This window comes from Chiloscyllium punctatum, chromosome 37, assembly GCF_047496795.1.
Source record: "Chiloscyllium punctatum isolate Juve2018m chromosome 37, sChiPun1.3, whole genome shotgun sequence".
Taxonomy (NCBI): domain Eukaryota; kingdom Metazoa; phylum Chordata; class Chondrichthyes; order Orectolobiformes; family Hemiscylliidae; genus Chiloscyllium; species Chiloscyllium punctatum.
This window is the reverse complement of record NC_092775.1, coordinates 47,163,416-47,189,656: the sequence shown is the minus strand read 5'-3', so window position 1 is coordinate 47,189,656 and position 26,241 is coordinate 47,163,416. Positions and strand designations below refer to the sequence as shown.

The 26,241-nt window shown below is 39.3% G+C and overlaps 1 protein-coding gene across 10 annotated transcripts in view; it reads right to left on the bottom strand.

Annotated features, from left to right (window-relative positions):
* Positions 1 to 26,241, bottom strand: part of LOC140463084 (polycomb group protein ASXL1-like) — a 110,534-nt gene that overhangs the window by 29,708 nt on the left and 54,585 nt on the right. For 7 of the 10 annotated variants that reach the window (XM_072556781.1, XM_072556773.1, XM_072556776.1 and 4 more), the window contains 5 exons: positions 17,703 to 17,823; positions 16,900 to 17,006; positions 12,125 to 12,242; positions 7,383 to 7,559; positions 4,173 to 4,339 (listed from right to left, as the gene is read on the bottom strand). In XM_072556781.1, the coding sequence (XP_072412882.1) occupies positions 4,173 to 4,339; positions 7,383 to 7,559; positions 12,125 to 12,242; positions 16,900 to 17,006; positions 17,703 to 17,823 (690 nt within the window). Of the gene's footprint in view, positions 1 to 4,172; positions 4,377 to 7,382; positions 7,560 to 12,124; positions 12,243 to 16,899; positions 17,007 to 17,702; positions 17,824 to 26,241 lie in introns of those variants that run through there. The other 3 variants (XR_011954605.1, XM_072556774.1, XM_072556780.1) reach the window with 3 other exon arrangements.

Here is a 26,241-nt window from a genome sequence, read left to right as displayed (position 1 = left end):
CTCCTTACAAGATTCCTCTTTGACTCAACGAATATTGGCTTTAAAGAAAATCTGTCCCATTACGTACTGAACCACAAAAGGAAAGATTTTGTACATGTACTATGGAGTTAAGTTGCTGGAACATTTGTGGTGATCAATGGGAAAAGAACGAACGAAAGAACATCCCAAATGTCCTCCAGTTCTCAGTGCAGTTTGAAGGACAGTTGAAATGGCCTCCTTTAGGCAACAAAGTAAATATAACACTCATTTTATGTCTTAAACAATGTATTCAACATCTCACCACATGCCACAATTCTGCATTGAATAGAATCCACCTGACTTGCAGATGATTTTGCCTACAAAACATGATCTTCAAAATTACTACTCTTGAAGCAACTTCCAGAACAGAGATTTCAGATTGAACAGCCGGTTGATGATACCTTCAGACAGAAGTCAGCTTTAGCATCAACTGTTAGAGGACACCAAGAACAGAATGCGATCTTAAACACTGATGGAGCAATACTAAGCAGTGGCCATCATTACTGATATTTCAGTAACATTTTAAACTTTTCTACATAAAAGTACACAGGGAGTGCTGAAACTAGCCATTTGATTAGCTACTAAAATTAAATTATGCTGGAAATCACGAGTCAGGCAGCATCCATGAAGAGAGTGCAAATTAACTTTGAGTATAGAAGACTCTTTACCAGAGCTGCTCTAATGAAGATTTATCTAGACTTGAAACATTAGTTTGCTTTTTCTTCACAGATGCTGCCTGACCCACTGTGATTTCCAGTATTTTTAATTTTCAATACAGATTCCAGCCTCTGCAGTAATTTGCTCATATTTGATTAGCTAATCTGAAAAGCACTAACAAATGGCGAACCATCACTTTGTACTAAACACACTAACCCAATGAAGGCAAGCGTGCCAAACACCAGCTTCACCACCTTGTCTACCTGCAACTTCACTTTCAAGGAACTATGTGCTGCACCCCTAGGTCCCTTTGTTTGGCAAAATTCTCCCTCTTGAATTTGCCTTTCCAACTGCCAGCTGAATCTGTATTTTAACCTGAACAGAATCCTAAACTACGACTCCTAAATCTTTGCGCTTCAGATTTCTGAAGTCTTTCCCAGTTTAGAATATAATCTGCACTTATATTCTTCCTAAACAAATTAATAAACTCTCACTTTCTCATAGTCCAATCCATCTGCCATTTCACTGTTCACTTTCCAAGCCTGCCCAAGTCCTTCCGCAGCCTCCCCACTTCTTCAACATTACCAAACACTCCAACTATCTTTGTGTCAACTGCAAACTTAGCATTAACGGACTCCGTTCCTTCATCCAGATCTTTAATATACAACATGAATAGTTATGGTCCTAATGTAGAACCCTGCAGAACTCCACTCGTCACCAGCTGCCATCGTGAAAGGAACTCCTTTTATCCTCACTCTCTGCCTTCTGCCAGCCAGTCAATCCTCTATCCATGCCAGGACCTGGTCCTAACATCATGAGTTCTTATCTTATTGAGCAGGTTCCTGAGAGTTGATACCTCGTCAACGGCCTTCTGGATATCCAACCGGATCACATCCACTCGCTCTCCTTTATCCAACTTTCTTATAAACTCAACAAATTCCAAATGATTTGTCAGGCATAACCTCCCCCTAATGAAGCAGAGCTGACTCCACTCTATTATACCATGCACTTCCAAGTACTCGCAATCTCATCCTCATTAATGGACTAAAACCTCACAAAATGACAGATCAAGAGGCAATGGCCTAGCGATATTATCACTGAACTGTTAATCCAGAAACCTAGATAACGTTCTGGGGACCCAGGGTCTAATCCCACTACAGATACTGGAATTTGAATTCAATAAATATCTGGAATTAAGAGTTTAATGATGACCATGAATACATTGTTGATTGTTGGAAAAACCCATTTGGCTCATTCGTGTCCTTCAGGGAAAGAAAACTGCCATCTTTACCTGCTCTGGCCTATATGTGACTCCAGACGCAGCATAATGTGAATCCCTCTAAACTGTTACTTCCAGGCAATTAAGGATGGGCAAAAATGATGGCCTAGTCAGTGACACCCTCATCGCATAATGAATACAAAAAACATTAGACTAATTAGACCTATAACTTCTTGCCTTCTACCTTTCTCCCTTCTGAAACATGGATGTTACATTAGCCATTTTCCAGTCCTCTGAGAACTTCCCCAACTCCAGTGATTCCTGAAAGACCACCAATGCCTTCAATCTCCTCAGCTATTTCCTTCAAGACTCTGGGGTGTAATCCATCTGGTATGGGCGATTTATCTGCCTTCAGATCTTTTAGTTTCCCTAGTAGTTTTTGCTTAGTGATCGCCACTAATGTCTGCCCTTGACCCTCCTGAAGTTCGAGTATGATACTGGTGTCTTCCACTGTGAAGAATGATGCAAAATACCTATTCAGTTCGTCCTCGACTTCTACTACATGACTTCTCCAGCCTCATTTTTACTCCCATAACTCTGCCTGTGTTGTTCCATCATCTTCCATGCTCGGCTCCCCTTCAAAGCAACTCCGGCCAGCTCCTCCCTCATGCCTCTGTAGTTAGATTTACTCAATTGGAATACTGTTACGTCTGATTCAACAATTTCCAATCAAACTTGAGGTGAATTCTATCATAATATGGTCAATGTACCTTCGGAGGTTCCTTCAACTTAAGCTTCCTAATCAAACCTGCTTCATTATACATCAAGAAATCCAGAATTGCCTGTTCTCTAACAAGCTGATCCAAAAATAACTGTCATGTTGATATTCCATGAATTCCTTTACTTGAGATGTGCTACCAACCTGACTTTCTCTACCTGCGTATTGAAGTTGCCCTATGATTATTGTAATAGTGCCTTTCTTACATCCCTTTTCTATCTCCTGATTTATTTTCTGTCCTCCATCCTAACTATTGCTAAGAGAGGCCTGTACATCACTCCTCACAGGGTCTTTTCTCCTTTGCAGTTCCTCAACTGTATCCACACAGATTCTGTGCCTTCCAACTCTATTGATTTATTTTCTTAATGACAATGCAACTCCACCCTCTCTGCCTGTCCTTTCAATATGAAGTGTTCACTTGGATATTTCATTGCCAGCCCCGGCTGCCTTGCAGCCACATCTGTGATACCCACAACATTGCAATTACCAATTTCAATCTGTGCCACAAGTTCATTTTTCTTTTTCGTAAAATCGTGTATTTGAGCACAACACCCTCAGTCCTGTGTGACTGGCCCCCTCTTAATAGCTGTCCTCTTATCAGCCATGCCGGAAGTTAGCTTCCTGAGCCTTTACATGGTCTGCACTATTCTAGAAACCTCAATAACTTCTACCAAGCTCTCCCCTCCCCCTACCATAACATTTTCCATAATTTCCACACCTCTTCTCCAACCCACGCCCTCATCCCGAACTCAGGATAATTTTGACACTTCATTTCATTTAAATACAAAGATGCACTCATCCACAAAACTACTATGCATTAACTATTAATTAATAAATCCCACTATGTTAATTGACAATTTAAAAATTTTTGTACAAGCTTTCCTGACTTGTTGTTATCTATGCAGCTGTGTTCAAATTATTCAATGTTCAATTTTAGATAAAATGTTCCTGATTTAGTAGACTACATTAAACACTGAAAGCAAGTGCTTCTAAATTCATTTCCATAATCTAAACCAATGCATGGAGTGCATAAATCCGATTGGGATCACAAATAATGCTTGTTTCTACAGACAAAATACAAGGCAAAAGCAAAATATGACAAAATCAAAAATGCCCAAAATAGTGATCAGGTCAAGCAGTAGCTGTGGAGAGAAAACCAGTTTTCAGTTCAATCATCTGATAAAGCTCATTAATCTGAAATGTTAATTCTAGTCCTACCCTCACAATTGAAAAGAACAAAATATATCAAGTGGAGAAAGTAAGGCTTAACATGCTGCATTTAGTCAGAACCAATACAATGGGTTTGTCACATAAAACATGGCCACAAATTAGAGTCATAGCTACTTGTTATAGCATGGGAAAAGGCCCTTTAGCCCATTGTGTCAGCTTGAATAAGAAAGGCCCAGTATTTATTCTCCCTTCTCTTTTCACCAATTAAGTGTGCATAGTTTTCCTTTTGATAAAAATGTATTCAATATCCATGCTCCGATCAATCCCTACCTGCCTGTCCACCTCTGGCAGTAGAAATAGCAGCTGTTGCTGAAAATGTAGCGGCAAAGAAGTGAAAGTCCGTGAGTTAATCAAAGCACGTAGATTCGTGTTCACAAGAATTGATCCAGGTGTTTCAACATCAATCTCTTCCCCTCTGTTCCGCTTCATCTGTCCTGCTTTCAAAATACAAAACCATGAAACGCCTCATTGTAGCTGAAGAGACAAAAAGAAATCACAAAACTAAAAGCTGGCTGTAGGAGTTTTAATATTTAGCACCTGACAGAATTTGATTTAAACTTTTAACCCTTCATGACATAAGCACAAAGCAGTCTTCCTGGAAAAAAGTAGCCTGAAAATATGTTTTGAACATCCAATAATCCAAAAACCAACTTCAAGTGCCTCAACAAAAATAAATAATTTGTGGAGCCAAATATCCCTTTGTGAACAAATGCCTCAATCCTCTGTAAAGGTTACAGCACTGTATTAAGACAACTAGTTGCATGTTTTTCTGAGGGCTCCATCTCAGTCAGTGCCACCCTCCCCAATTCATGCCTCTCCCACTCCCTGAATCTCCAGACTGCTGATAACTCTCCCTCTTGCTGCCACTTTGGCTTTCATATTATCTCTTACAAGAGGAGGGGCATGGATAGGGTAAATAAACATTTCTTTTTCCCAGGGGTGGGAGAGTCCAAAACTAAAGGGCGTAAGTTTATAGCGAGAGGGGAAAGATTTAAAACTAACCTAAGGAGCAGTTTTTACATGCAGAGTGTGGTACATTTATGGAATGAGCTGCCAGAGGAAGTGGGAGACTGGTACAATTACAACATTTAAAAGATATCTGGATGGATATATGAATAGGAAAGGATTAGAGGGATACAGAGCAAATGCTGGCAACTGGGACTAGTCTAATTTAGGATATCTGGTCGGCATGGATGAGTTGGACTGAAGGGTCTGGTTCCATGATGTACATCTTTATGACTTTACGAAGTTTCTTTCTGTATTTCTTATTGCTCAGCTACAGAGGCCTTGGCATATTGAGGATTCAGGAAGAAGTCAGAGAGAGACATGGTCAGAGAGCATTACATGTAGCAAACAAGAGGTTTGGCAAGCAACATCAATTGTAACTGGAGGTTCAAGATGCATAGTGTATCAGAAGCTCAGATTGCAGGATCAATAGCAGCAGCAAGGGTCACAGAGTGAGAAAGACAGTGGTGAGCAGGTCTGAAGTAAAAAATCTGAAGTAAAATACTTCTTTCATGCATTTGAATTTTATTTTAAATCTTATTTTATTTATCAATATGAACCAATATTTATTTCTTTAATTGCACGCAAGGTGGTAGTGGTGAGATGGTTTTTTAAAATTGCTACAGCCCAAGTGGTGTAGGTACATATGTAGACATGATCGGAAGGGATTTCCTTGGCTTTGGCACTGCAAAGTAAAGAAATGACACTGTGATTCCAAGTCAGGATGTGGAGGGAGACTTGCAAGTGTTGGCACTCCTACGCATCTGTTGTTGTAGGTTGTACAGAAGGCAGGTTTGGAAGGCGCTGTCGCAAGACCCTTGGTGAGCTGAAGTAATGCATATTTTACATGGTAAACATTTATGCATTGGTGGCTGAGGCAGTAACCATTTAAGATGGTGGATAGGGTGGAATAAAATACTTGCAATCGTTAAAGTGTTGAGAATATTCTATTACACGCTGCCTTGTAAATGAAGAACAGGCTTCGGAGAGTCAGGAAGCAGTTTACTTGCCTCAGACTTCTCCTTGTGGCCATAACATTTGTATGGCTAGGCCAGTTTAATTTCAGGTTCATAGTAACCACAGAATGTTATATTTCATGTTTCAAGTTCAACTATTTCATATTCATGTACCCTCTGGTTCTACGGATTCCTGGCTGAAAAACAGATGGCCCAACTGTTGTGTATTAAATCCGTGCCTTTGCCCATCTATCATCTCATCCTTTAATAATTTCCCAATTCACCCTTACCTTTGCAAGTTTTATTGAAATTTAGGTTCCTAGTTTCCTGAAGTTCTGAACTAAACCTTTCTCAAAGTCATAATAACATTTTGTCACATTATGATCATCTTTCCCCAGAGCTTCTTTTACGATGTTATTAAACGTGCTTCTCTGCACAATATTTGATCTCATATAGCCCATCCCCCAGTCAATTACATCTTGACCTAGAAAACTGCCTCAATTTTTGTTTAAAAAGGAATGAGTATTTCTTTCTGCCTTGTTACATAATTTTAGTCCTCTAAGCTTAATTTTGTATTCTTTTGTGGGATGTTTGTGTTCCTTGCAAAAAAAAAAGCATCTATTGTTAGTTGACTTTGAAAGGAGGTAGTTTTGGCAGATTATTTCAAAAAAATTGTTGAAGAGTCAAATGCTAAAATTCCTCTTACAAAGGCAGTAAGTTATTTCTAGCATTGCTTTCTGCTCCTTGATGCCTACTCAGACACAAACTAATACTATCTGTTAATTTTTCAAACTAAAATACTTTCTCTATTCTTTTCATTCAAGGAAACCATCCTCCATTTTGCCCATATGCTCTAGAACTGAAATATCCTAGATTATTTAATTCCTAATCATGATCACTCTACAACCACATCTCTGTAACAGCTATTAAAACAAACTTATTAAATATCTGATATGAAAACAAAATACTGCAAACCTGATAGGTATAATCAGAAATGCTTTATGAAACACACCATGCCTTCCTTTTAACATTGCTGTGAAATATCGACACTGTCTCAAATTATAGATACCTCCAGATGACAGGGTGGTTCCAGCAATTTTTTTAAAAATTCATTTTCCAACATCAGCAATATTTAACATTTGTAGATCTATGATGTTCTGTTCCCTTAGGAGCACTATACAAATCTAAGTTGTTGAAATACACCACAAAAACATGACATCCAACAAGTTGTAAGTTACCTGACACTAACATGCATGGTTCCACTGCAAGGAATCAATGACTAAATAAACAGAATATTTTTAAAAGATACTGTGTATGTAAATCAATGGATGAGCAATAAACAGTCCTGATTATTGTTTTTAACCCATGCTCTGTATTTCCAGAGGCACAAAGTATAATTTCATCTTTAGGCCATAAATAGTTGGGCACTTTGTGGAACATAGCATTTTAAAACAACATTTCATTCTCCAAGATTACAACAGATACATTATCCTAAAAAGTAACAAAAATCACTTCTTACCTGTGCTTGGCCTTCTCAGGGCTCTGAAATGCTGTCCAGGTTTCCGGTTCAGGCTAGACCTACACTGAAGTTTATTCATTTCTGTTCTGTTGTATTGTGTGCTCCCTGAAGTCACTGTGCAGGAACTAATGCTAGATGCACTGCTTGACTCACCATCGGTGTGCTTTGCTGCAAATGCTGAAAAATAAATACTACTTTACTCAATTGTGTAACTCTAAAAACTGAAAAGAGGAGGACATAAAAGGAAACTATGATCTTGATCTATGGCAGTTAGTGTCTCAATTTCAGATCTGAACAAGATTGAAGAAAACTAAACATGAGCAAACTGGCCATTAATATGCTAAACATTTTGCCGCTCAAAAGAAATCCCAATTCTTTGATTTAACAAGATTACCAGAGAAAGAAATACAGCAAATTAAGTGCTTACTTTAAAAAGCGAGACATCCAAATTTGGATGTACACAAAAATCTGACAATTGAACTATACAGGTATTATTTAGATCAATTACTTTCACTATTTCTAGCATTGTTTTCTGTCCCTTGATTTCTACTCAAACACAATTCTATAGATTAATTTTTCAAACTATAATCCTTTCTCTATTCTCTTTATTCTAGTAATGTTAACTTCTTAAAAGTAAACTCTTGAACAAGGAATTAATATACTTACAGAGCAAAGTCTATTAATATTTTGTTAGAAGGTACTTAGTGTACTTTATCCAAATGAGCGAATCTGGAATTTCACGTTTTTTTTTCATTCACTTGTGCAACATGGGCATCACTGGGTGGCCAACATTTAATACCTGTCCTTAGCTACCCTTGAACTGAGTGGCATGCTAGGCCAGTTTACAGCAGTTGAGAGTCAAGCACTGTGTATTTTTGGCAAATGTAGGCAAGAGAGGTGAGGATGGCAGATTTCCTTCCCTGAGGTGAACCAAGTGAGTTTTTCCAACATTCAGCAATGGTTTCATGGTAGATTCTGAATTCCAGACTTTTAAAAAAAAAATTGAATTCAAATTCTAAATGGCAGGATTTGAACCCAGGTCCCGAGAACATGGAGCTGAGTTTATGGATTGATAGTCAAGCAATAATACCACAAGGCCACTGTCTCCCCTTTTATACTCATGTAAACTGAAATAACACAAAGAATGCAACAAACGTATTGGAGCAGAGTGCCTCTTCAGAGGCTAAAAGCTTGTCCTCTATTATCCGAAAACAATACTGTAATAGAAAATTGTGCTAAAGTAATCAAATACCCAAAAGTCATAGGAAACAAAACAGTTGAACAAGTGGCAACATTACAATTTTACCATGAGCTCCTCCATTCATAACACTTTCTGACTAAAATATAGATCACACTACCACTGACATGCTTCCAGAGTTGTATTTCTATTCTCAAAGTAAAATAGGCTTTCAGCTAGTTTATGTAAAGTCCTCCACCACCTAGAGTCCACAGTATTTTATTGAAGGATGGCAGATTTCCTTCCAGATGGATTTTTACAAGAATCAGTAGTGGTTACACTATTATTAGACTAACTTTTCATTCCAGATTATTTTTTTCCCTTTTTATTGAATTTAAATTTCACCATCTGCCATGGTGGATTTCAAACGCAGACCCAGTACGTGAGCCTGGGGTTCTGGATTATTCATGCAGCGACACCACTACACCACCATTTATGTCTCCATCGTCTTGCTGTAGACAGATATGAATTACAGGGTTTTGGCCAAGCAACAGTAAAGGAAACAGCAAGATCCAAGTCAGCAAGGTGGGTTTGAAGATAGCTTGCAGGTGGTGCTGTTCCCATACATCCACTGCCACTTCCCTTCCAGGTGATAGCTTCCAGACCTGCAACCTGTTTTTATTTTAAATTGTACAACTACTCTGGACAACCTGTGAGCTGCTTTCTTGAGCCACTGTTGTCTCTGGAGTGCAGGGAGCCACACTGTGTGGTTAAGAAAGGTGTTTCAGGATTCTGAAACAGTTAACAATGAGATAATGGCAATATAATTGCAAGTCAGGACGGTATGAATCTGGATAGAAACATGCAGGTAGTGGCAGTCCCAAGGGGTTAGATTGCAATGAGTTTGGTTTTACCTAGGTGTGCTTTCTCACAGAAAACAGCTTTGAGAAGAAGTGAGAGCAATCCGTCAGGAACTACGTACATGCAGCGAAGGGTCATCAAATTTCAAGGCTGCTTCTGACATGGAGTAACTTAGCAAAAGTGAGGCCCATGCTTGAACTAAAGTGATCTCAAATATGAGGCACTTAATCAGAGCTGGAGGGTCACTCAGTCGGATGCTAGTGAAAGAATTCCCAATAAATCTCCTTCTTGAAAAATAGCAGGAATCTAAAGAAGAGGAGAGAATTTGAGAGTTGTGACACTTTTTAAAATTCATTTTGTGGGATGTGGGCGTCGCTGGCTGGCCAGCATTTATCGTCTTTCCCTCAATACCCTTGAGAAGGTGGGAACGAGCTGCAGTCCACCTGCTGTGTGTCGACCCAAAATGCCAATAGGGAGCAGATTCCAGGTTTGTGGCCCAGCAACAGTGCAAGAATGGTGATACATTTCCAAGTCAGCATGGTCAGGGGCTTGGAGGGGAACTTAGAGCTGTTGATGCTCCTGTCTATCTTCTGCCCTTGCCTTTCTTGATGGAAGTGGTTGTGGGTTTTGAAGGTGCTATCTGAGGACCTTGGATGAATTTCTGCAGTATATCTTGTAAATAGTACACACTGCTGCTGCTGAGTGTTGGTGGTGAAGGAAGTGGATGTTTGTGAATGTGGTGCCAGTCAAGTGGGCTGCTTTTTCATTGGATTGTGTCAAGCTTCTTGACTATTGTTGGAGCTGCACTCATGCAGGCGAGTGGGGAGTATTCCATCATAGGCCTGTTTTCCACCTTGTAGATGAACAGGCTTTGGGGAGTCAGGAGGGGAATTATTCACTGCAGTATCTCCAGTCTCTGACCTGCTTTTGCAGTCACTGCGTTGACGTGGCAAGTGCAGTCGAGTTTCTGGTCAATAGTGACCTTCAGGATGTTGGTGGTGGGGCAGTGATGTTAACACCATTGAATTTAAGGGTCAGTGATTGGATTGTCTCTATTGGCGATAGTCATAGCCTGGCATTTGTGTGGCACAAACAAGACTTACCATTTGTTAGCCTAAGCCTGGGTATTGTCCAGATCTTGGTGCATTTGTATATAGACTACTTCAGTATCTAAAGAGTTGAGAATAGTGCTGAACATTCAGCAATCATCAGCAAAATCCTAACTTCTGACCTAATGATGGAGGGAAGGGTCACTGATGAAGCAGCTGAAGATGTCTGGACAATAGGCACTACCCTAAGGAACTCTTGCAGAGATGCTGGAGGTCAGTCATGTCAGCTCCACAACAACGACCATCTTCTTACGTGCCAAGTAATGACCCCAACTAGCAGACAGTTTGGTCCCTGATAGCCACGGATTCCAGTTTTAGCAGCACTCCTTGTTGCTACACTAGGTTGGATGCAGCCTTGACATCAAGTGCTGTCACACTCACCTCATCTCTGGAATTTAGCTTTTTTGACCAAGTTTGGAATGAGGTCAGGAGCAGAATGGCCCTGGCAGAACCCAAACTGGGTGTCACTGAGGTTATTGTTGAGCGGGTGTTGCTTGATCGCATTGTTGATGATACCTTCCATCACTTCACTGATGATTAAGAGGAAACTAATGGGCTAGTAATTGGCTGGGTTAGATTTGTCACTTGTTTGTTTTTTTTATGTACAGGATATACCTGGGCAATTTTCCATATTGTTCAGTCGATGTCACCGTATTGGAAGAGCTTGGCTAGGGGAGCAGCAAGCTCCAATGGATTGTTTAATCGTCCACCGCCATTCACAATTGGTTGTAGCAGGATTGCAGAGCTTAAATCTGATCCAGTGGTTGTGGTATCATTTGGTTCTGTTTATGACTTGCTGCGTATGCTGTTTAGCATGCAAGTAGTCCTGCATGATAGCTTCACTAGATTGACACTTCATTTTCAAGTGTGCCTATAGTTGCTCCTGGCATGACCTCCTGTAATCTCCATTGAACCAGGATTGATCCCTTGGCTCGAGGGCAATAGTTGAGTGGGGAATATGCTGGACCATGAGGTTGTAAATTGTGCTGGAGTACAATTCTGCTCCTGTTGATGGCCCTGAGCACCTCAGTAATGCCCAGTCTTGAATTGCTCGACCTATTTGAAGTCTGCCCCATTTAGCACAGTGATCGCACCACAAAACATGATAGAGATTATTCTCAATGTGAAGACAGGATTTTATCTCCAACAGGACAGTGCTGTGGTCACTTTTATCATGAAAAGATGCATCTGCAGCCAGCAGATTGATATGGATGAGGTCAATTATGTTTTTCCCTCTTGTTGGTTCCGTCACCACCTGTTGTAGACCCAGACTAACAGCCATGTCCTTTCAGACCCAACCAGCTCAAATCAGGATTGCTGCTTCCGCCAAGCCACTCTTGGAGGACATTGAAATTCCCCACCCAGAGTACATTTTCTGCCCTTGCCATCCTCAATGCTTCCTCAAAATGTGTTTCAACATGGAGGAGAACTTCCAGTTGACTTCAAACATTATATTTCATTTTCATTCTATGCTATAACTCTGCTTGTTTACTTTTATAACACATTCACACTTTTCTTATAGGAATTTGCTTAGCAAAACAATGATTGCATGGGGAAAAAAATTAACATTTCTACACAAGCATTCTGCATTTTACCTGAAGCTGATTCCACATGCTCTCCATTTACTTTCAGTGGTGTCAGCACAACTCTTGGAATGGATTTGCTCATCATCACCGGAACTCCAATCTTCTTTTTTGGCTGTTGCTTTACAAGCTGTTTACATGTCATTAAATGAAAAGCTTTAGCACATACTTTTAAATATAAAGTTCGAAGAACTATCTTGATTTGAGACTGCGAAAGGCACAATGTCCCAAGGTGTTGCACAGGCAACAAAGCATGTTCACTGTTAAAATCTAAGGACCTACAGCCAATTTATAATAAACCAAATCTGAACAAAGAAGTTAAACAAATGAGCATGCGAAGTTCATTAGAAGAGGGATGAATATTAACCAGGACACTGGCACACTCTTTCTGAATAGTGTTACAGGATTTCTTACAATCAAAGATGAAGCCTCGGTTTAATGTTGCATCTTAATGCAAAACAGCAGCATTCTGTCAGCGCTGCATTAATGAGTCAGTCTATAGCGTACACTGAAGTGTTCTGGTGTAGCTTTTGCACATTCTATGCTGACTCAGAGGCAAGAATGCAATCACTGAACCAAGCAAGTTAAAACTAAGTCTCACGATTCTGCTCATGTTAGATCTCCAACTTGCAACTTTAGTATGATAGCATAAAACTGACTCCAGACAAAAAAAGCGTATGGAAATTCTCTTCATTGGTTAGTCTCTTCCTATCTACTTCACTAATTTATCAGAACAAGTAGGATATGATTTCAGATCTGTTGTTTACATTAACGTTGCAGTGTTAATAGCTAGGACACACATGTTCCATTACTGATCCACGTATGCTATTACTAGATTTTACTGCACTTCCCACAGGAACAGGAGTAGGCCATTCAGTTGCTTCAGCCTATTCCATTATTCAATGAGATAATGGCTGATCTGCAGTCTAACTCCATATACCTCCCTTTGCCTTAATACTTATGCTTAGCAAAAATGTATCTATCTCAGATTTAAAATTAACAACTGATCTAGCATCAGCTGCCATTTGTGGAACAAAGTTCCACCCTTTGTGTGGTAGAAGTGCTTCCTCACATCTCCCCCGAGTTACATGGCCTTAATTTGTAAACTATATGCACTAGTTCGAGAATCTTCAACCCAGAAACAAAGTAGAACAAAACAAAGATTTGCCTAAAAAAGGAAAATAAGCACATTAAGAACAGAAACTAATAACCACATGTCCATGCTGCATTTTTTGAAAAAAAATTCCCTCATGACACAAAGTAAAGATGAGTCGACAATCACGTGAAATATGCAACCCAAGCCTTGGCTATATGAAGTTGCATCTTAATGCAACATGCAACATCTCTCCATTTGAAATCACATTTCATTTTCACTATTTTGCCAGATTTAAACTTGGAGCCTGGAGGCTTGTAGAAGATTTCACCCCATGGAAAAATTCCCTTTCCAATAATACTGATTAAATCTTAATCTTGATAACCGATATGAATACTGACTATTTCAAGTAACCGATGGAGCCAAGCTGAATTAGAATTAATTGTGCAACTTTTCATTGAAGCGAGAGAGTCAGGAAAGCTTCTGTCAATATATTAAAAGAAAATGCTGATAATACAACTGGTATGATTGCATTTGTGGTGAGAGAAACAAAGTTAACTCTTCAGATCTGTGACTGGTCATCTGAGCTGGGCAAAATCAGACAAATATAATCAATTTTCCACGTGTGAGGAGACAGGGATCAGGGAGAGGGTGGGCAAACCATCAGAAGATTAAGTTCATAATATGACAGTGAGAAGAAATTCAAACGACAAAGGGTGTAAAAAAAGGGCAAGGGAGCATTCCCAAGAAAGGATTACATATGTCAGCTTTCCTAAAGTTAAACAAATCACTAAAAATATACATAAAGGCCACTATGTCAAACATAAAAGTTAATTCGTCATTTCCTTCTCATTTATCTGTAGGGTAAAATGGCTTGTAAAAGTCAAATTTTCAGTTTTTGGGATATCACTGACAGGCACAATTGGATGCCTATCCATAACTGGCTTTAAAAATGTTGATGGTTTCACTCACTGGTTTGCAAGATCACTTTTGGCAGGCAGGTGGACAAGAGAGTTCAATCTCAAATTTAAAATTTGAAATTTGAAATTGAAGTCATCCATCTTGGTATGGAGAGTTGTAAGTACATATGAACTCTAAGGAATCAGCAATTCAGCCTCAAGACTGCTCCAAAATTCAATTCAATTCAATTATGGCTGATCTCATCACAGCCTCAACTCCACTTTGCTGCACACACCCCATAAATCTTCAACACGTTACTAATTAAAAATCTATGTCCTCCTTAAATTTACTCAGTGTCCCGACATTCACCAAAGTTAGTGACTTCCATAGCTTCACAACCCTTTGAGAGAATTAACTTCTCATTTGTCTTGAATCTACTACTCCTTTTCCTAAAACTATAACTTTTCCTTCCAGATTTCCCCACAAGAGGAAACATTTTTGCTATATCTACTTTGTCAACCCTTTTAGCATCTTATTGTCTTTGACAGTCACTCACTAACAACTACAATTGACCACCTATAACCTTATGTACCTCAGTTAGATCACCTTTCATGTATCAGATCAGGAAAGGAAAATGCAGTTCTTACCGTGGAGGGCCAAGCAAGTGGTCAATTTTTTAAAATCAAATATTGAATTTGGAAACTTTGATCACTTTAATCTCAGTTTAAATAGTTTTTTTTAAAATCTGATCGAGATTACTGTCCAAGTTCCTGGTGACCACATTTGGCAGCACAGCATTTACAGGCATTCTGCCCAACTGTATTAAGCCAATGATTATGTCCACATGATACAATGAATGACCAACAAATACAATTAATCAGGCTCCATCATACTTGGGTGAGTTGGTAACAGACTAGAAAACATGACAACTTCAGGAAGATAGATGTTAGTTGTTCAGTACTCTATTATTAGACTAAATCTCCCAGGTAATTGGACAAAAACTCCATATTCAGAAGCAATAGTTGGAAACTTTCTACATATTATAATTGCTATACATCAATACAGATGAAAATAGTAACAAAATGCAGAAATGCTATACTGTAACTATAACAATTCCAATTAACTTAGGATAGATCTTGTTACATTCAACAGTGAAGGGCAAACAAGTGTGACCAGTCAGCCAATAAAACTTGTACCCATTTCACGATTCACTTAATTTTCCCAATTGGAAGCCCAAACAGTTTGACTTGGCAAGATGCATGAAATGACCAGCTAAAAACTTTAAAATGATAGAATGGTCCAGAAAAATACTTAAAACAATATTTAACTCAATCGTTTTACCTTAATGCAAACGTTTCTATAAATACCTTCAGGACTTCCAAATGCACTGTATCAAGAAAGCTAGATTCTTCTATTGCAAATATGTGCAAATTCGATAGGCACAACCTCTTCCCAATACCTAACAGAAATCTTGATTTTAATGTGCAAATTACCCCATTGAATGACACTTCATATAGATTTACCAAGGAATAAATTAGAGCAACTACATCCAATCAATTTATATTCTAACCAATTCTGCAGCATCTCTGTGTCAGAGCAGTGTATAATGTTTGTTTTATTTTAACATTTTCTAATCAACCTGTTCAGAGTTCAGTTTCTCTGAGGCAGGTGAGACTTGAACTCTGGCCTCCTGGTTCAGAGGTAGTGCATAATACTTTAAATAATGGAAAAATCAATATCCCTTGTACTTGATTTAATGGAAAACAATTGATCAATTGGGTGTCCTATTCCAATAATTTTATTGTTCAAGGCAATGCTAGATCCAAGTCCTGCAATTCTTTATCTGACAACACATGAAAGCAATCTCAACCTTACACTGCAGCAGTTCAAGACATGTTCTCAAAGCAACCTAAGAATAAGCAATAAATATTGGCTTTTCCAACAATGCTCGCATTGAATATAAATTTACTTTTTTAAAACAGGTGTTCTATTACAACCTGCAATCATTATTGTCTATGGATTACAGTATAAACCATGCCAAGCCAAAGTTCCCTCTAAGCTGTGTGGTTGTGCAGATGCCGGAGAGGTTTTGTGCGTACTGATAAGCGTGCAAGTTCTCATGTGCAGGTTGCTGCCATGCATGTATCTGAAGTCCACACATTGGAAATAAATTAGGGGGAAACACAGATGGCTACCCCACATTCATGGGTGAAGACTGGCATTTTATAATTTTTTTTTATATTTACATTCTTTTACTTAGATTACTTAGATTATTTAGATTATTTAAAAGTATACAGCATCTTTAGTTGGATGGCAATTCAGTTGAATTATACACATGTTAAATATTATTCAAGAATAAACTAATACCTTAGGACAAGAAAAAATTCAAGAAAGTACTTGCAAAGCTTGTGGAGTTCTACATTTGGAAAAACAATAAATCCACTTCATAGTTATTACATATAAAAACTAGGTCAGCTCTTCAGTTACTGTAATAGCCCTTTTAGATGCAGTGCAGCTATGTACCAATCGTAAATCCTACTAAAATACTGTTAAGTAACAAGAGTCTGGGGAAGAAACCAGAAAGCCATTCAATACTATCTTACAAGAACTCAAAAATCAGTGGCAGATAAATGATTACTGAAAAATGGAAATGTTATCAATATACTTTAAAAAACAGCAGATACTACTGTCTGAAAAGTTTTCAAGCAAGAATATGGAGTTTTAACATTTCCTAAAATATACTGATCAAGAATGGTTTCAACTGCAGCACAATTTATCTCAGAGCTTCACTTACCTGCTGAGTTGCTTTGTGGCTGTTGTGTTTGCCAGGGGACACCTGTTTGCCTTGATGATCAGTGGAACATGATGCATTTGAAGAACTTTCATCAGACACCGGTGACACTAATTATGGAGTGAAAAAAATTAAGTGTTTAGACTGCCGCCGTCCTTGTGTTCCTCGTACACTCTGCATTTCACTAATAATGGCATTAGAATTGATAGGTTCAATCATAACTCAAAGCAATTTATTCCACATTGTTTTAAAACCTAAATCAGTTTTCTTTGTTTCTTTGTATGAAAAATGTTTTCAATGTGAAATACAAAATTGCATAAAATTCACCAAGATGTGTAAACATCTGTTAGTGTAAGCATTCTAATTCCACTGTGTGCTCAGGAAGCCTCCGGAAATGCATCAACTTTATGCCTTGGATATTTTTATTTCTCTTTCAGGCCTTTGTGCTTCTATCACTCTTCAGTACAAGTTGAAGACCAACAGATAAATCCACAGTTCAGATGATAAGACCAGCTCACAGCCCTAGTACCTCTGAGCCCTTCAATACATTCCCTTAAAAAGTTAAATAGTTTCCATCTCAACCTCCTCTGGCAAAAGTTTTCCAAATTCTAACAACCTCATTACAAAATAAATTTCTTCTGACAGTTTCTCTTGATTCCTTTACGGCAAACTTCCAACTGAAGACATCTCATTGACTCCACAGCGGAAAATCCTCTCAATTTATGCAATTAGTTGGACATCACTGTTTTGAACATTTACGGCCTCAAACAAAAGTCTCCACATTTCACAAGTCAACCATCACGTACCATCATTTTCCTCACCCGTGGTACTGGTTTCATTAGAGTCACAGCTTTCCAAATCAGGTCCATCATCATAACCTTCACCATCACCAATGGGTACATTTTTGGACCACAGGAGCGCATCTTTCTGAATGAATAGAATTTGTTTTTAAAAAGTCAATTATTCACTGAATGAGCAAACAAAAATCAAGCTATAAATTAAAGATGGAAAATAGCAAAATGCTGCATAACAAAAAGGTTTACTATTCCCGAAACATTTACTTCTAATATGTTAATATTTTTTCTGCTAAACTGTTTCAAATAGCATAGAAAAGATATTTCAAATGAACATGTATCCCTCATTTCTGTTAGAAGAATGAAATGTACATATACATACATACATACATAGACATACAATAAAAAGCGAAAGATGACATCAGGACATCTGAAATTTCCTTTCAGTTCTGAACCATTAGGTTCATACAAAAGCAATACCCCTTATATAATTTTGGCTGCATTTTTGAAGCAATATACAAATTAAAGACTTTAACCACAGCAAAATAAACAGTATAAAAAGTTTCCAAACAGCTTTCCTAAGATTGTTAGTCACAGATTACATCTCCCCAATCAAGCAATGGTTTTGGTGAGGGGGAGAAGTTAGTACCTCTGAGTCAAATTAGCAACAGAAGGAAATCCTCGATTTGTATGCGCACATTCAATATGTGAAACCCCTAAGCAGTGTCTTGTTCCGAAAATGAGACAATCTCTTAAACATTTTTAAAAAACTGATTGATTTGCTCCCCCTCAAAACAATGCTGGAGATCCACTCAAGATACATATCTATAAAAAGTCGTGAATCTATCACACTTTGATAAAGAAAAGCTTGTAAACTCTTAAATATTCGCCACTCCAATTACACATGATATTAAATTTTATTCATGCAAGCAATATCAAGTACTCTTTATGTATAGACAAAAAAATAATTCTGTGGATACTTGTAATTGAAAAAAAATGTTGGAATAGTCCAATATCAGCAGAAGAAGAGATGTGTGATGATGTTGCCCTTTACCAAGATTATTCTGTCCTTCGTTTTCCCCCCCCCCCCCCCTCCCCGTTTGAGGGTAAATCCACAAACATCTGGGAGTATTTCAAATGGCAGTTGCTAGGAATTGAGGAGCAGCATATTCCTGTAAGAATGAAGGATAGGGATGGCAAGTTACATGAACCTTGGATGACCAAGGATGTTGTGACGTCGGACAAAAGAGAAAGGAAGCATATTTAAAATCCTGGAAGATGGGAACTGATGAAGCCCTTGAAGTATATGAGGAAAGTAGGAAATAAGATAAGCAATGAATTAGAAGGGCTAAAAAAAGGGTCATGAAAAGACATTACCAAACAAAATTAAGGAGAAGCCTAAGGGTTTTTACACAAGAGCGTAGCCAAGGAAAGGATTGGCTCACTCAAGGACAAAGGACGGAATCGGTGTGTAGAGCTAGAATAGGTAGGTGTGGTGCGAAACGAATTGTTGGTGTCAGTATTCACAAAAGAGAAGGAATGATCTCAGGGAAGAAACTGTCGAATTTCTAAGCTAAGTTGCTATTAAAAGAGGAAGAGATGTTGACTGTCTTAAAAAAATATGACGGTAAATGAGTCCCTGAGTACTGATGGGATCTATCTATCCCAGAGTATTGAAGGGAGGCAAAAGAACAAATTGCTGGAGCAGTAGATTGGATTAGATTAGATTCCCTACAATGTAGAAACAGGGCATTTGGCCCAACGAGTCCACACCGACCCTCCAAAGAGTAACTCACACAAACCCATTCACCTAACCTATATGTACCACTGACTAATACACCTAACATTATGGGCAATTCAGCATAACCAATTCACCTGACCTGCACATCTCCGAATTGTTGGAGTAAACCGGAAACAGACGGGGGGGGGGGAGGGGGAAGAACGTGCAAACTACACACAGTCACCCAGGAATTGAACCCGGGTTCCTGGTGCTGTGAGGTAGCAGTGCTAACCAATCAGCCACCCTCTAACAGACATTTTTGTATCTTCTTTGGCCAGAGGCAAGGTCCCAGAGGACTGGAGAGTAGCCATTGCAGATCCATTGTTTTTAAGAAAGGTAGCAGGGATAATCCAGGAAATTACAGACCTGTCAGCCTCATGGCAGTGGTAGAGAAATTATTGGAAAAGATTCTCAGGGACAAGATCTATATGCATTTAGAGGCAAATGGATTTATTAGCGATAGGCAGCATAGTTTTGTGCAGGGGAAGTCGTGCCTCACGAACTTGATTGACTTTTTTTTCCAGGAGGTGATGAATGAGGGAAAAGCAGTTGATGTTGTCCACATGGATTTCAGTAACGCCTTTGACAAGGTCTCTCATGGCAGACTGGTACAAAAGGCAAAGTCACATGGTATTGGGATGAGCTGGCAAGATGGATACAGAACTCCTCAGTTAAATGAGACAGATGGTAGTGGAGGAATGCTGCTTTTCAAAATGGAGGGTTGTGACTAGTTGTGCTCCACTGTGTTAGGATCTCTTCTGTACGTGGTCGACATACATGATTTGGAGGAAACTTTAGCTGGTCTAATTAGTAAGTTTGCAGATGATACAAAGAGTGGTGGAGTTGGGGATAGTGAGGAGGCTTGACAGAAGATACAGCAGAATATGGGCCAGTTGGAGGCATGGGCAGAGAAATGGCAGAAAGAGTTTAATCTGGACAAATGTGAGGTGATCTATGTTGGAAGATCAGGTATAGGTGGAAATTAAACAGTGAATGGTAGAACCCTTAGGTGTATTGATATGCGGAGGGATCTGGGTGTACAGATCCACAGATCACTGAAAGTGGCAGCACAGGTAATAAGATAGTAAAAGAGGCCATGGCATGCTTGCCTTCACTGGAAGGGACATTTGAGTATAAGAATAGGCACATTGTGCTGCAACTTTACAGAACTTCAGTTAGGCCACAGTTGGAATATTCCGTGCAATTCTGGTCACCACACTACCAGAAGGATGCGGATGTTTTGGAGAGGTTACAGAAAAGCTTTATCAGGATACTGCTTGGTATGGGGGAATTTTAGCTATAAAGAAAGGTTGGATAGACTGATTGCATTTTCACTGGAACACATGAGTTTGAGGGGTGACCTGGCATGGATGGCCAAAGGGCCTGTTCCTGTGCTATACTGCTCTCTGTTCTTGTTCTTCACATAAAACGAATGTAGTGGGAAGTGGGAATAGGTGGAATAAAAGAAAAATTCTGACACAGGGACGACTGAATCAGATCCACGCATTCATGTAAAGTGGGTTACTTTCTTGTAAATAAATGAGAAAATAGAAGACATGAGGTGCAAGGGAGTGGGATAAAAGTGTGTGCACCACAATGAAATACAAATGGTACAGACCTGATTGTCAATTTATGAGAACAAGATCTTGACCATTTGGCCATCAGTTAACATCCAATTACAATTCAGGAGCTGAATGCTGATAACATAATAATTAATGTGTCATGCTTCAAAGCAGGATAACTTTGAGATGGAGAAAAGGAGGAAAAAAACAACACAAAACAAACAAATGAAAGGAAAGGTATATTGCAGCGAATTGAAGGCAACCTCAAAGGCAACCATGCACGCCTACGAAATTCTTGTGCCTTGTTCCCTGAGTGATAGAAATGAAGATCAGCTGCATGTCATCAGAGAATGTCATGAAGATGCTTTCTTACATGATACAAACAAAAATGCCTGCTTGGGTGTTTTTTTAATTTAAAGATCCCAAAGGTCATTTTAGATATGGAAACTCAGCTTACTTATTTACCCAGGAACCCATCAAAGTCATTGTGGCATGAGAAATAACTCCAGGTGTTTGTATTTATGCTTTGAAGATCATTACAAAGTCATTCTTTGGATGAAGAACTTCTCAATTATAAGAAAAACAATTTTTAATATCACTAACAAGTTTTTTCTTAATTATAAAGCCAAGTTCCTTCAATTTTTCCTCAGGATTTAGATAGTTCACATTAGTTATCAGCCTCACAACAGTCCTCTACACCAACATCCTTCTGTATGTATCTCACGGATTTATAGGAAATCAAATAATTGCGTATGGTGCAGCTTCACATGGTTTACTTTTGCTGGCTCACAAGTCATGCTGTCACTTTCATGCCATCAGTATTGTTCATCTTAAGAGCTAGAATTCATTATTCAGAGTCTTAATGTCTACACAGCTTCCAAGTCTTCAAATTCTTCCTCATTTTCAGCCAAGATGAATTACTGTAGAGTTCTGAACTATTCATCAGACTTGCCACAGGGAAACCCTCCATTTCTTCCAGGTTATCAGTAGACAGAACTTGAAACAGAGGAACCAGATGGTAGTTTGCATGATCCCAGAGAAGAACAGTGCAATAAAAGCAGAAAGACTTTAACAAAAAGGGGTGCTGATAAATCAAGATTAGAATTGACAAGACTGGGTTCAGGTTAGAATTTAATCCAGTTATTCCCATTATGCCACCTAAATGATTATCCACTATATTTGCTTCTTTACTGACTTAAGACCATTGAAGGAGATTGGCAAGAATATGAGCAGTAGGATGGTGGATGTGGAAGCTAAGGCAGTCACTAGCAAATTCTCAAGTTGTGACAAACAACTCAGAAAAGAACCTATAGCAGCATTCTGGGTTCACTGGCATCTTGTGCGCTGCAGTGGCTCAAGAAGATGGCTTGTCACCTTCTCAACAGCAATTTGGGGTACTGTCCTTACCAATGACTCTTGCGTTTCAAACAAATTCGCAACTTTTGTGCTACTGTTCCAAAACGTACAACAAATAGGCCACCAGATTTCTGGGTATTATAGCTTGAAAAAAATAAAAAATGTTACAAGCATGACCACCTCCAATAAATTCATATTGCATTTTCTCTTAATTAAAAGATCTTAAAATATACATATTACATACATATATAGGAAACCACATGCTGGGTACAAGAAGAATTTATTCAAGAGTATCTAATGCCAGAATTACTGAAGGGAAGGTTCAGAGTTCAACACAGTTTCACAATCCAATATTAATAGTTATAGACATTTTTAAAATTCTCTTCAGAACATACGTATCATTTGTTGTATATTATGGAATATGAATTAATTATCACTGACTGTCTTTTAGGTGAACAACTCCACTGTCAGGTTTATAGTTGACGAAACAATATGGCATTGATCATGATCAATTATGAAAAAAAATTAACTTTGAACTTAAAAATCTGCTCCTTTCAATTCCCTTCAGAACGAATTTCAATAAAATCATGTCTCATTTTTCTAACCCTCATGACTATAAACCCATCCTTTGCTCATAAAACAAAGAACTGTTCAACACAAGAACAGGTTACTTGGGCCACCAAACCTCAACTACACATGATGCCTTTTTAAACTAAACATTTTTGACTCTGGCAGTCTGTATTCCACTATACCCTGCTCATTCCTATGTCTGTCAAAATGACTCTTAAGTATTCCTATTATATCTGATTCAAGCACCTTCTCTGCCAGTATTTCCAAGCACTCAGAACACTGTCTTAAAAAAAAATGTCTCTCACATCTCCTTTATACTCTCCTCCTTTTAGCTTACATGTATATCCCATAGTAATTGACTGTCTATCCGGAGAAAAAGACTCCAACAATCCATTCTATATATGCCTCTCATCATTTTGCAAGCATCCATGAGGTCACCCAGCAGCTTGAGGTTAAAGTCAAATTTGTTCAATCTCTCTTGACAGCTGACATACTCCAAACAGTCAATATTCTGGTAAACCTTTTCCGTACCCTCTCCAAAGCCTCCACGTCTTTCTGGTAGTGTGGTGACCATAACTGGACACAATATTCCAAACGTGACCTAATGCAGCTCTATACAGCTGGGACATGACTCGCCAATTTTTATACTGTCTGTCCTGACCTATGAAAGCAAGCATGCTATAAACCTTCTTGACCACCTTACCCACTTGCGTGGCCACTTTCCGAGAACTGTGAACATGTACACTTTGGTCCTTCTGACTAAGGGCTCTGTCATTTACTATATACTTCCTCCCTATACGAGACCTTCAAAATGCATCATCTTGCATTTGACCAGATTAAATTCCATTTCTCTGACAAAGTCTGCAGACTATGTATATATCCTGCTGCATCCTTTGGCAATCTTTACCATCACAGCTTTCCTGATCTTTGGGTCATCCGCAAACTTACTGATCAGGCCAGCTCCATTCCCCGGCATATCCGGGAGGGGGAGTGTTATCTGGACGCTTTGTTTCAGGAGGCAGTCACACCCAGTAGATTAAATAATTCAAATTCAGTTAGTGATACGGAACAACAGGGTATGACTGTAAGCGAGGCCGGGTTGGGGGACTTTACCTTGTCCAACTGGTATGAGATTTTTGCTCCCTGTATGGAGGAAAAGGGCTGTGGACAGGGTGAGGCAGCTGACCACGACACCATGGTGCAGAAGGCCATTCAAGAGAGGGGAGCAAAAAGACAAATAGTTGTTATAGGCGATTCTATAATTAGGGGGGACAGATAGTATCCTTTGCGAGCCACAACAGGAGTCCTGCTTGCCCAGTGCCAGGGTGCAGGATACCTCCAACTGGCTTGAAAGGATATTGGAGCGGGAGGGAGAAGATCCAGTTGCGGTGACCCATGTCGGTACTAACAACATAGGCAAGACTAGGAAGGAGGACCTGTTTGGGGAGTATCAAGCACTAGGAAGGAAGTTGAAGAACAGGTCCTCGAGGGTTAATCTCTGGATTACTGCCAGAGCCACATGTTAATTAGCATAGGGTTAAGAAAATTGGGGAAGTAAACATGTTGCTAAGAGACTGGTGTGGGGAAGAGGGATTCTATTTCATGGGACATTGGCATCATTTCATGGAACCGGAGCGATCTGTACCGACGGGACAGTCTCCTACTGAGCAGATCTGGAACCAGTGCTCTGGTGTAATCTTGAGAGTTTTGGGGGGGGGGGGGGGGGGAAGAAGAGAAGAAGCTACAGGGAGTATGGGGTCAAGTAAAAAGATATCCAGCAGGTTAGCATGTGTGCGGGGTTTAAGTTCAAGGCAGACTAGGCATGAAGCAAAAAGTAAGGATAACTTAGAACAGAGATTTTGGAACCCACGAGAATAAGAAAATTAGCATTATGGCACTTTACCTGAATGCTCATAGTATTCATAACAAAGTAGATGAATTAATAGCACAAATCATAGTGAATGATTATGATGTGATAAGCATCACAGGGACATGGTTGCAGGGGGTTCAGGACTGGCAGTTAAACATCCAAGGATTTATAACTTATCGAAAAGACAGGGAGATGAGCAGAGGGGGCGGGTGGCCTTGTTAGTTAAGGATGAAATTAAATCTATGGCACTAAATGACATTGGGTCAGATGATGTGGAGTCTGTGTGGGTGGAACTGAGGAACCACAAAGATAAATAAAAAAAACACAATGGGAGTTATGTACAGACCTCCCAGCATTGGTCAGGACCAGGGGCACAAGATGTCCCAGGAAATAGATAGGGCATGTCAGAAAGGCAAGGTCACAGTGATCATGGGGGACATCAGTATACAAATGGATGAGTGAATAATGTTTCCCATGGATCCAAAGAAAGGGAATTCATGGAATGCTTACAGGATGGCTTTTTGGAACAGCTTGTGACGGAGCCCACGAGGGAGGAGACTATTCTGGACTTAGTGCTATGTAATGAGCCAGACTTTATAAAAGATCTTAAAGTAAGGGAATACTTAGGAGACAGCAATCATAATATGGTAGAGTTCAGTCTGCAGTTTGAAAATTGGATGTAATGGTGTTACAGTTAAATAAAAGTTAATTACGGGGCATGAGAGAAGAACGGACAAAAGTTGACTGGCAGTACAGCCTAGTGGAGAAGACAGTAGAGCAATAATGGAAGGAGTTTCTGGATGTAACTGGGGACACAGAACAGAGATTCATCCCAAAGAAAAGCCTGATACTCTGGTGGTGATGGTAGCGTTTGGGGGGGGGGGGAAAGGGGGTTGCGCAAAATTGCACAGCCATGGCCGACAAAGAAGTCAGGAAAAGTATCAAAGAAAAAGAGAGCGCCTATAAAGTGGCCAACATCACTGGAAAACAGAAAATTGGGAAGACTACAAAAACAGAGGGTAATAAAGAGAAATAAGGAAGGAGAGGATCAAATATGAAGGTAAGCTAGCCAGTATTATTAGAAATGATATTAAAAGTTTCTTTCAATTCATAAGAAACAAACAAGAGGCAAAAGCAGAAATTGGGTCGCTCCATATTGATGCAAGAAGGCTAGTGATGGGAGATAAGGAAATCGCTGAAGAACTTCAGTGCTTTGCGTCAGTCTTTACAATGGAAGACATGAGTAATATCCCAACAATTAAGGAGAGTCAGGGGGCAGAGTTGAGTATGGTAGCCATTACAAAAGATAAAGTGCTAGAAAAGCTAAAAGGTCTAAAAATCTCCTGGCCCAGGAGGGTGACATCCTAGATTTTTGAGGGAGATAGCTGAGGAAATAGCGGAGGCGTGGTTGTG